Source organism: Scyliorhinus torazame, chromosome 13 (assembly GCF_047496885.1).
Source record: "Scyliorhinus torazame isolate Kashiwa2021f chromosome 13, sScyTor2.1, whole genome shotgun sequence".
Classification (NCBI taxonomy): domain Eukaryota; kingdom Metazoa; phylum Chordata; class Chondrichthyes; order Carcharhiniformes; family Scyliorhinidae; genus Scyliorhinus; species Scyliorhinus torazame.
The window spans coordinates 39,863,687-39,875,765 of NC_092719.1; the positions used below are offsets into that span (position 1 = coordinate 39,863,687).

The following is a 12,079-nucleotide window of genomic DNA, read 5'->3' on the forward strand; positions in this document are numbered from 1 at the left end:
TCTCAAAAAACAGTGGAAGCAGAGTCTTTGATTGTTTTCAAGACCGAGGTAGATAGATTTCTGATAAACAAGGGGGTGAAAGGTTATCGGGGGTAGGCAGGAGGCTATTATCAAATCAACCATGATCTTATTGAATGGTGGAGCAGTCTCGAAGGATCGAGTGGCCTACACCTGCTCCTAATTCGCATGTCCGTATGTATAAAACGGATTAAGCTACAAAATAAGAGAGCAATATGAAAACTATCTTATTTTTCTTGTATATTTATAGTCTAACAGAAAAGGAGTCCACTCCACAAATGGTTATACAATTAAAACGATGAGGTTGAATTGAAAATGAAGAGGATCATGTGTCAAATCAGATGAAAATTGACACAATCCTGTTTTACATTAACTCCAAAGATTCAGCAAAACGCTTTCAGTAAGACAGTTGGGGAGGGGGACTGTAATAAGGTCCAGGATTCTAGGCAAACAAACTACTCAATATGATTCAATTCACTTTTCACAGGGATTGAAGTGTATAACTTTGTACAATAAAAGGTAGTAATTGCATCTATACATTGCCACCTGTAAACTGCAATTTCCCACACTATCTACATATTCATGTTATAAAGTTTTACTTTACCTGGATAATATCTAGCCAGGCCGGTTGCACTTCCAAACACCTGCCACATTAATGTCGGGTCTTTATCTTTATTTAACTTAAAAACGTGATCCAGCGCTGCAGTCCAGTTCAGCTCATTTAAAACAATAGTCGCTGCAAATAAATAAACATTTGATTAATTATCAGCTTGTTACTCCAACACCGAACTGAAGTCAAAGTGGTTATTCATTCTGTTTCATTATTTCTGGACTGTAATAGAATGCGGGTAGTTAGTCATGAGTTAAACCTACAGTGCATAATAGGAATCCATGGAATTTAGACAGTGTTTTCACGGATAAAATGTACGGCTAATCAGAAAATAAATCAGGCACAAAATGTACTTTCAGTCACAAAAAAATGCAGGAATAGGAATTAAAACGTCAATTATCAATGAAGGTTATAAACTTTTTATCATATCTTCACTGCTCAAGATCGATTCCATCCTGTGTCGCTGGTGCCAGCTTCTGACAGTTTGTCATTATTCCATTCATTACACAAGAATGGTTCTCCATTTTATACTCACACTGCCTTTATCACTTACATGAGGAATTGGAAGGGAATACATCGGCGGATGGTGGGAGTTCACCAGAGCCTGGTTCAACACTCTTCAGCCGCTCTCTTTGTCACCAAACCTCATGCTTTAGCAAAAGATTGTCAAGTTTTTCCAAGTCTGACAAAACCTGGGTATTCACTATTCCCGACAATATTTTGCTGATGTTTGATTGGAATTTCACCTCAGGAACGTTGTAGTGACCTGACAGAAAAATATTGAGGAGGAAATACGCCATGAGGCAAGAAAAGACTGCATGGCTGAGATTTCCCATGTTCTGGAGCATTAGCTAGAACTAACTAGGAAGCTCCCCATTTTGTCAGTCACATCGAAGGCACAGACCAACATGCAGGTTTGGGCAAGTGAATTGTCTGCCAATCTGCTAATCATGCACATTCTCTGCTGACAGTGCTGAGGACAGAAAGTAGCTGTACCTCCAACAGTACTCAAGATTACTTTTCCTGGAGTAGAGGAGCTCTTAGTACAGTTATTGCCTCCAACAGTTTTTTACCATCTGTTTCAAAGGGATTAGCAATTACAGATCTCAAATCAAAATTAGAGAAACATTATCCAGGATCGAAGTCGATCATTGCCCCAAATCCCTTAATACTGTCGGATAACAAAAATCTATTAATCTCAGTTTTAAAGTTAACAATTGATCTAGCACCAATTTCCATTTGAGGAAGAGAATTGCAAACGTCTATCATACTTTTGTGTGTGCAAGTGTTTCCTACTTTCACTTTCGCAAGGTCTGGCTCTGATTCTTAAGACTCTGGCACCTAGATGCAACAATCAGCAGAAATTATAAGAACATATAACACGCTTAAAATGAACATAAAGTTTTTTTAAGTCTTACTTTTAAGAATTCACTTACAGATATCAGTGATATGGATGCCTCTGTTTCTCACTGTGCAGTGACTGCTCCTTATCCTCTCTTACACAAAGTAACAGTGGGTCTAACCAGCAATCTTCATGCAGCTTTCAGCATTCCTCTCTTAGGGGAAGTAGCCAGCCTACCCTCTACTACAGACATTTTCAAAGTCGGGGTCGCAACCCGCAGGTGGGTTGCGGGCGTGTGTCGGGAGGGTCACGGAGCCGTCCGATGCGGCACTCTCGAGCGCGTAAATATCTGTGCATGCGCACCAATGAGCGGGCACGCATGCGCAGTGCGGCCACATATTTTTAATATGGTGGCGGCCTTTTTGAAGGCCATTCGCAGACGGCATTGTTAAAAGCCAGCAGCTGCATGCAAATTTGGGCAATCGGGAGCGCCGCGACGGACGGAGCGGCTTAAAGAAAGTGAGAGAGAGAGAGTTAAAGAGGCAAAGTGGTTTAAGGACGAATTTCCAGAGTTTAAGGCAATAGCAGCCGACAGTACAGCCACCAATTGTGGAACAAAGGATATAATGCACAAGAGGCCAGAATTGGGAATACAACAAACGAAGGTTAAAAGCTGGCTGCTGCGGCTGTTGCCCACAAATTTGTGCAATCAGAGACGCAGAAGATTTTTTAAAAAATTCTATGTAATCTTCCTGCCTGAAGGCAGGCAGAGAGCAGGTCAATCCCCGCGAACATCGACATCACGTGCTTTGGGCGCGATTGCGATTCCTCCATTTCATCAGCAGCAAACAAGGTAAGAGAAAATGGTGGGTCGCAAAGGTCGGCTGGCGTGGGCAGCGAAGGTCAGCTGGCGTGGGCCGCGAAGGTCAGCCGGCGTGGATCGCGAAGGTCGGCCGGCAAGGGTCGCGAAGTTCGGTCGGCGTGGGTCCCGAAGATTGGCCAGTTGGTAAAAATGGGTCCCCGGGAAAAAAGTTTGAAAAGCACTACTCTGCTACACAGGTGGCTGCTGCGCTCCGCTCCCACCTGGCACCTAGCCCACCTCCTGCTGCCCTGTCACTCAATTATTTTGTTGGCGCCCCCTGGAAAGTCTCTTTGGAACCTTAGGGCGAGGTGCTCATGGGGGCTCATTTCCGGTGCTGTGCTGTTACATATGGTCTCCAATCTTGCTGGCCTGGCTGTCGGGAAACACCCCGCCTTCGCGTCCAAAATGACACTTAGAAATGTTTCCGTTAATTCACGCCCAAGGTAAATCAGGAAATAATCATTAGGTGGAAGTAACGATCAGTTTGGATTTTCAAAAAGCCTGAAGTCCTCAGGAAGTAAGAGAGAATCAAGGAAGAAGATTAAAGAAAATAAGCAATAACAGGGTGCGCTTTAACTCTCTTGACACATTACCTATTAATTGTAAATTGGGAGATAAATACATATTTCAAGACTTGCATTGGTTGAGATGTATAAAATCTCCTTCATCAAGGGTACAATTAAACTTGATTTTGAATCCCAGCTTTAATCAGCATTCAGATTCAAACAATTTGGTACTGAAGCTACCAAACTAGCTCTCTTTGTTTCATAATTTAATCAGCTATAATCGCCATGTGGAAGGGAAGAAAGTCAAAGCTGTAGAGACAAAAGTAATATTTCAATTGTTGCCGGTTAAGCTGTGTTGTGAGAAAATGATTGTCAGACAAATATTCATCACTAAAACCGTCCTGTATGTCCCGGCTAGGCTTGGAATTGGTTGAAGGATTTCAGCTCTTGTCTGACTTAAATCAATACATTAATATCAGCGCAAAACAGCAAAAGAAAATGAAATACTTCATCATGCAATGGGGAACATCACCGTCCCCAGTGATTTCTCCCAGATATGCATCTCCATTCTTTTATCACCAGTAAATGACACAACACTGTAAAGCCTTGACAAGAACAATTTCAATTTTCTAATAAAATTGAAATCAATACAACGGTCTGGCAAAACTCCCTCCAAGCAGTGGTGATGAATATATAAATGCTGTTGATGATTTATTCTAGGTGTCCTTTCAGCATCGTGTGCAGCAATGTCTAACACTTCATGAGAACTGGATTATTCAGTGCTATTTAACTGCTCCTGACAGACAGAACCGCAGCATGTCCTACTGTGTGCGTCTCCAGCTTTGTGTTTCCTGACATCTTTGCATTAAGTGCGCCAACGTATCCCAAAAACATTTCATTGAGAAAACGTCATCAACTGCAATTATACTCAGCCCATGTCCAACATGGTCATTTCGGCACACAATATTCTGTACAAAAGTGACCATATAATTAATTAAGTAGATGCTATTTGGTTGAGCCCGTTGAATAGTCAGCGCATTTTTTGGTTCTCTATTGAATTTCTGAAAATGGTCTCTACAGCAAATGATTTTTAAGTGTGGCTGTGATTGAAGCAGCACGATATTCACATAACTCAACTTTCAAACATAATATTGTAAATTGGAACCCCGGAGATGTCTATTACTTAAACATAGTTCCCTCAACAGTGTGTGCTTTAATATCCTTGGCCTAGAAAGACAGTTCCTATAAGATGAATAGAAATGTTATGTTGTTACTGTTCTGCGATACGCAACGTGGCCAATGATCATCACACTCGTGACTTGAGATCATCCCTGTAAGGAAACCATGTGGAGGTCCGCATGCAGCTTGCTATGGGGTAAGTAATGGAGTAACTATGGGCGAGATCTAACGGCTGCCTCCCGCCCGACTAGGTTTTGAATGATTTTAAGTTTACTGAGGAACGCAATACTATACTCCAAACTGTCATGATATTCAAACACATACATCATGATGGACACACTAACAGGCAAATCAGAGTACACAACACCACAACCAATCACAGACAAGAACACCAACCACATAAAAAGCACGAGCACGACACCTGGTGGTCAGTTGGTCTGGGGAGAAGGGAACAAGAAAGAGCTGTTGAAACACCACAAGCAGGGAGCCCCCCACGTGCAGAGTGCAAAGACCAAACTGTAAATAGTGAGTTTAAATAAAGAAGCGTTGTACCATATACAACTGTGTTGGCTCATCTGTGTGTCAGAACACCCAACACCACACAAACTTACTGGTGTATAGTTTTAAAAAGTTTGTTTCTTAGTCATTCGCAAGTGTCACTTTGACTGTGTGACTTGAACTGCTCGGGTTTTGTGATCGAACCATTTGCAGTTGTATGACCAAACATTTCCAAGTTGCCAATGTTAAATAAATCAAGGAATATTTTTGAAGCAAAAGTTCTAAAGACAATTACGTTTTAAAACACAGCCCAATCATGCACAGATTTGGCATTGGGCTGCAAGTCAAATTGAGCAGAATGTTGAAGGGAAAACACTTTTCAAAATGGGTGTCATTTTGGCTGCAATTTGTACTAGAATTGTCAAATGCATTCAAAATGAAAAATCTACCCTAACACTCTCCATAAAAAAAGAATGGCCGCTATTTTTTTATTCTTTCATGGGATGTGGGCATTGCTGGCAAGGCCAGCATTGTTGCCTAATTGCCCTTGTGCTGAAATCTATATTTTTGGGGATATTTTTTGTCTGTGTGTTTTTGGGATTGAGCCGTACAAAATTGCAGTCGTGGGGAGTGACCCTTGGTTGACTGGTGATTGTGACATGTAAGGCACAGAGTTCACCAAGGGTTGATACATTTGATCCTGCCTAGTAAATGAGGCAGAAACCTTTGAGAGATAACACAGGTCAATTCAAGGGTCAGTGATCAGCAGTTAGTCAGGTGAGATGAAGAGGAGAGCCCGCTCCTTGCAGCTGTAGTGCTGCTGTTAGCTGTGCTGCTGAGGGTGCTGGGGCTCAGAGAGGCCCTGGAAGCCACATAACTCCACGCTGCTAAGATTTGGGGTCAGGTAAGCCTAGAAGCAGTTGTTGGCAGCAGCGTGACTGAGAAGCTGGGACCGGGCCTGTGTTTAGCCACTGGAGTGTAACTTGGTCAACACAGAAGTGATAAAGAATCGGTAGGCGGTCAACTCAGCTGGAAAAAAGACCAGGATGACTGGACCTGGGAGTAGATTGGAGAGAAATCTGGATTTCTTTGCCTTTTGGGTTAAGATTGTCCTGCGTAACTCGGACAGTGCAGAGTAGAGCTGTTGTCGGCTGAGGATCAAAGTAGCTCTTTCAAAGAGAAGAACTGAAATCCCTCAGGAGGGAGAGTTTTAAAGAATCATTGTGACTCACTGATGCCTGGTTGGTTGCTAAGAAAATTCAGGGGGATCTATCTGTGATGAACGGTTACTGTAACACTGTACCCTCGTCATCATGTAAGGTGATGTCCCCTTTAAGACTGGGCTTGGAACCCTGGGGATCTCCGCCTCCGGCTCCGCCCATCTGTGAGCCGTATATAAGGGACCGCCTTGTGGGCAGTGCAGCAGTTAGCACACGTCTCGGCTCTAGCCTAGTTCTTAGTTTATTAAAGCCTTCTTTACTGTTTACACTCGTTATTGAGGGTACCACACTATCTTGGTATGTTGGCCATTTAATGTGCAGTTTGTGGTGCGTTCTGCCACAGAGTGTCTGTTAATTCATATTTAACTCATGCTATTTCTGAATGTTAGCGTAGAAGAGGTAGTGTTGACGGTCTGCTTTGCTGACTTTGGTATAGTAAAATTTATTCTATTTAATTCAACCTGTGGAATCTTGTAGCTTTATTCCCTTAGTAAGTAACTGGAATTACAAATTTTATCGACTTTAACAACAAAACAGTGGACCCCAAACAGACTGCAACCAAATCTGGGGGGCCTCATCAGGGACCATAACAAAGCAGAGGGTCTCGTCTTGAATCGTAACACCCTTCAGAGCAGTTAAAGGTCAAGCACAGTGCTGTGTGTCTGGAGCCACAGATTGGGCAGACGAGATAAGGATGGAGGAAGTTAAAGGACATTAGTGAACCTTACAGGTTTAATAGTCACCATTAATTTAAATTCTAGTGTACATATTTTTTAATTGCATTTATATCCCATCAGTTGCCATGGTGGGATTTGAATCCATGTCCCCTGGGCATTAGTCTGGAGCTCTGGGTTGCTAGTCCAGTGATGGGACCACCACATCGCCATCTCTGAAAGCTGAGAGGAGCCTTTCATTCAGTCTAGATGGTCAGCAGAAGGCGATTAATCAGTAAACAATTAATGAATAATATGCAAACTTGAAACCAAATGGGAGAACTATAAATCAGCGTCAATCGATGGAGAGAACACCAACAACTTAATGTGCAAAGGAATGATTCTTCAAAATTAACATAATGTGAAGATAGCAAAAATTCGTAAGACGTAAAATTATTGGTACTGTCAACTGTCCATACCTACATTTAATAGGTATTATTACTGGAGGTGACTTTGCACAATCTGAAAAGCATTAGCCATTACTCACTCTTAATACTGTAAACCATAGATCCAGGACTTACAATAGTAATTGTGGCTCTCTGACAGCCCAAGATTTCAGCCTCATTAACCTCTATGCGAAAGCATAACCACAGGATCAGGGTGATTTGATTGCTGAGCACTGGAACTCTAAATACAAGTTGCCATCAATAATACTGTACATGGATATTTACCATCACACAGAAAGCCCACCATAATAGTAGATTGGCTTCTGGACAGACTGTCAGCCTCTGAAGTACTTAAATCTATTTAACATTTTGATACAGATTTGGGAAAAGTGAGCAGTGTCTAAACAGTCAATAGTGCCATTTACAGCCAAAGACAGATAATGAGAGGAAACCGCTTTCAGCGTCTGTTTGGCAGGCTGCCACAATGATAATGGCACTACAAACATAAGAAATAAAGATAATAAATTGGAGCAGCAGTAGGCCATTCAGCCCATCGAGCCTTCTCTGCCATTCAGTAAGATCATGGCTGATCTGACTGTGGCCTTAATCCCACTTTCCTGCCTGAAACCCCCTCCCCACCACAATAATCCTTGACTGCATTGTCAATGAAAAATCTGTCTAACTCAGTCTGGAATATGTTCAATGACCCAGCCTACACTCCTCCCTGGGAAAGTGAATTCCAAAAACGAATGACCCTCTGAGAGAAGGAATCCCCCCCCCCCCCCCCCATTGCCATCTTAAATGGGAGAGCCCTTATTTAGAAACCATGTCCTCTAGTTCTATATTCCCACACAAGAGGAAACATCTACCCTGTCAAACCCCCTCAGAATCTTGCATGTTTCAATAAGATCATATTTCATTCTTCTAAATTCCAACGAATATAGGCCCAACCTGCTCAACCTTTCCTCATAAACCAAACCCTTCATCTCAGGATTATGCCTAATGAACCTTCTCTAAACTAATTCCAATGCAAATATAACCCCCCTTAAGCAAATGATCAAAACTATGCACAGTACTCTAGGCGTGGTCTCTCCACTACCCTGTACAACCAGAGCAAGACTTTCCCACATTTATACACTATCCCCCTTGCAACAAACAACAACGTTCAATTTGCCTTCCTAGTTACTTGCTGGACCTGCGTGTTGACAGTTTATGAATCATGTACACGGACCCCCCTGTACTGCATCTTCATAGCATTGAATGCCTTTTCTTTCAATGATACCAGCTTAACTTCTATGGTTTGCCATGGATTCTCCATCCTTTTCGTAGCGTCTTTCTTCCTCAATAGAATACACCTCTGTTAAGAGTTATGAAATGTTTCTTTAAACGTCTGCCACTGCTTGTCTACCATCTTCCTGTTTAACACATTTATCCAGTCCACTTTAGCCAACTCTATCTTCATACTCTTTAAGTTTAAGAACATAATTATGGATACACATTTCTCAGAATGAAATGTGAGATTCTATCATGTTATGATCACTCTTGCGCAGAGGATCCGATACTATTAAGACGTTAATTAATCTTGTGGCATTATACATTACCAGGTCTAAAATAACCTGTTCCATGGTAGGTTCCAGGATGCATTGCTCCAAGAAACTGTCGCAAAAACATTTCTTGATCTCATGCTGCAGGCTCCCTTTTCTAATTTCCCAATTGATGTGAAGATTAAAGTCACAAATGATTTTTGCAGTATTTTTCTTGCAAGCCACCATTATTTCTTCAAGCATACTCTGTCCTACTGTGTAGCTATTTTTAGACGGCCCATGAATTACTCCCACTTGTGAGTTGTTTCCTTTGCTTTTTCTTACCTCCACCCAAACTGATTCTTCATTTTGATTTTCCAAACCAAGCAGGGGGTTTATTCCTGGAGTCCTAGTCAGTATGTAACCATCAATCAACATCACCAAACAGGTTATCTGGTTGTTATCATGATGCAGTCATTTGTGGGAACTTGCTGTTCTGATTTCTACATTACCACACATTGGAGAAAATGTATTTCATTGTATTTGAGGTGTCTTGTGGTCCTGAAAGGTGCTATATGAATCCATGTTCTTATTAACCAACCATTCAGCAATTCATTGCATGCAAAATCCAGTGAAGCCCTCTCGTTTCAAAATTCTGTGAGAAGTTTTGTCATGATCTTTCTAATAATGTTCACATATATAAGCCTGGTTATGTGAAATGTTGTTTTAGTTTGGCTTGCCCTTCTGCATATAATAGAGCCCCATTGCAGTGATAATGGTGGATACGTTTTATTTTTAGTTCTATGGTAGAGCACATGATAACATTTCAGACATTAATATCTGGAATGGTCAGGGGCCAATTCTATCTGTTGGCACAGGCAGCCACGAGGACAGTGTGAAAAGGCTCAGCTTCTGCACTGGCATGTATAGCTCACTGAATTTAACTGGTGCTACAGCGAAACTCAATTTGGCTGTCTGCCACTTTCAAGCCCTACTGAATATTGACAGCTTAGGTTCAGGAAGCAAACGAGGGAACGATCGCCCAGGTGAATCCACTGACAGAAAACAAGACAGCAACGTGTCTTTCTGTTCTGATACAATGGGACGTGGCTAATTAGGAAGCCGACATAAAACCTGTCACCTTGACAATCCTAATTGTATAATCCCTGCCTGTTCTCACCAGAAGTGTTTGGCTGTTCCACACGATGTGATGCTGTCAGTGTAAATGCATTGCTGATGCTACTTTAACATATCCACATCTATCCTTCTTTTTTTTTTAAATCATTCAAAGGATGTGCGCACTACAGGCAAGGCCAGTATTTATCGCCTATTCCTTATTCCCCTCGAGAAGGTGGTGGTGAGACACCTTCTTAAACTGCTGCATTCTGTGGGGTGAAGGTACTCCCGTGGTGCTGTTAGGCAGGGCGTTCCAGGACTTTCACCCAGTGATAATGAAGGTACAATGATATGTTTCCAAGTCAGGATCACCAGTAACCTGGAGGTGGTGGTGTTCCATTGCAACTGGTGACTTTGCCCTTTTAGTTGGCAGTGTTGACCCTTTGGGAGGTGCTGTTGAGGAAGCCTTGTAGATTGGCATCCTGAACAATCCACTTTGCTAAATAAAATGTTAATCCAGTGAAGCTTAACACACAATGCAAGTGTAGAATCTCTAAAATATAGTACTTAACTTGGAGGCTGTTCTTTCGTTATTTGTGTGTTTTAAATATAGCACATGTCTGGAATGATCAAGTTAATTCAGAGATGCATTTCTTTCCCTCCGCAATAAAAGAAAGTCAAGAGAATCTCTTCCGAAATGCTTCTAAATCTATTTCTCCCAGCTACTTCGAAATTAACAATTTCCACACAAAATGTCTATTTTCCAAAGTAGTAGCGAGGGAAATATTAAGAAAGAGACTGGCATCGCCATCATAATAAATACTCAACTGACAACTCTGCCACCCATAACCCAAATTAAAATTGAAAGGAATGTACTAACATAACTAAATTAGATTTATTTCATGGAAGGAAAGGTAACTCCACTTTTAAGATGGAAGATCCTTGCTAGCTTTAATTTATAAGTTCTTCTCCTTTCTAACTCTCCCATAGTCATTCATTCCCCTCCCACTCCCCACACAGTAACACTCCAGTTTCCAGTACCCCATTTAGGATCCCTGTCATTAACCATGGATGTATTTTAGTTCAACCTGTAGTTTTGAGCCACATGTTGAAACCAGCTGGTTCGGTGCACATTTCCCATCCTTTGACTCTGTATTCTTTTCTGTCCTTTTCCCTGGTTGTTCTTTCCAGTGGTTGGGAATTGGCTCATTCTGGATTCCCTAGATTCTTTTGCCACCAGGACAATGCCGCCCGCCCAGTTATTGCAGCTCAACCTTACAAAATACCTCCTCTAATGTTTACGGAGTAGTTTCCAGACCATGGTGCCCATTCCCCACTTGCTGTGCTGTACTCACTTATCTGCTGCTGCCTCGGTTTTACAGGGATGAGAACTGGTGAAGACAAAAAAAACAACCAAAAACATTTTGTGACAAAGGATCACAAACACATCCAAATTGGCAAAATCACAACAACCTGAGAGGTTGGAAAACTGTAGCACTTTTTATGATCTGTAGTGAAATGAAATGTTTCCAGTCCATTCTTAAATGGGTGGAATTCTTACGTGGACCTCAGGTGGTTAGAAATATTAGTTTTCCTTTTGTTTCCCCTTTGGTATCATCAAGACTGTGGATCAATGCAGTTGTATCAAATCACCAATCTCACCTTAGCATTTGGGCATTCAATGCAGTTGGTGCATACAATACAGGGGGGCTTGATTCTCCGGTCCAGCAACGTGTTTCCCTGCGCCACACCGTTTGCTGGCAGCGGGATTCTCTACACCCGCCACTTGTCAATGGGATCTGGAAACCCGCAGGCGGGATGCACTGCCGATAGGAAAGGTAAATCGCAGTGGCTGCAGAATTCTGGCCAGGATGAAGTCCATACTAACGACACAGCATGATCTTTGCGGATTATGTTCATGCAAAGCAAATCATCTGACTACAGAGAAGAGGAGGCAGAGCTCTGAAAAACAATTCAAGGGATGGATTTCCATCATCAAAGAGTCAGAATTCTACCAATAGGCAGAAACTTTTCCATCCTTGATTTGACTTTGCTGCTGGGATGAGGACTAAATATTATTTCTCTGCTGTTTCTGACCTTTGCAAT

The 12,079-nt window shown here is 42.0% G+C and overlaps 1 protein-coding gene across 4 annotated transcripts in view; it reads right to left on the reverse strand.

The window, feature by feature from the left end:
- LOC140387976 (voltage-dependent calcium channel subunit alpha-2/delta-1) overlaps positions 1 to 12,079 on the reverse strand; it is an 890,358-nt gene that overhangs the window by 382,345 nt on the left and 495,934 nt on the right. For all 4 annotated transcript variants that reach the window (XM_072471400.1, XM_072471399.1, XM_072471398.1 and 1 more), the window contains one exon: positions 623 to 754. In XM_072471400.1, coding sequence (XP_072327501.1) covers positions 623 to 754 — 132 coding nt within the window. The remainder of the gene's footprint in view (positions 1 to 622; positions 755 to 12,079) is intronic.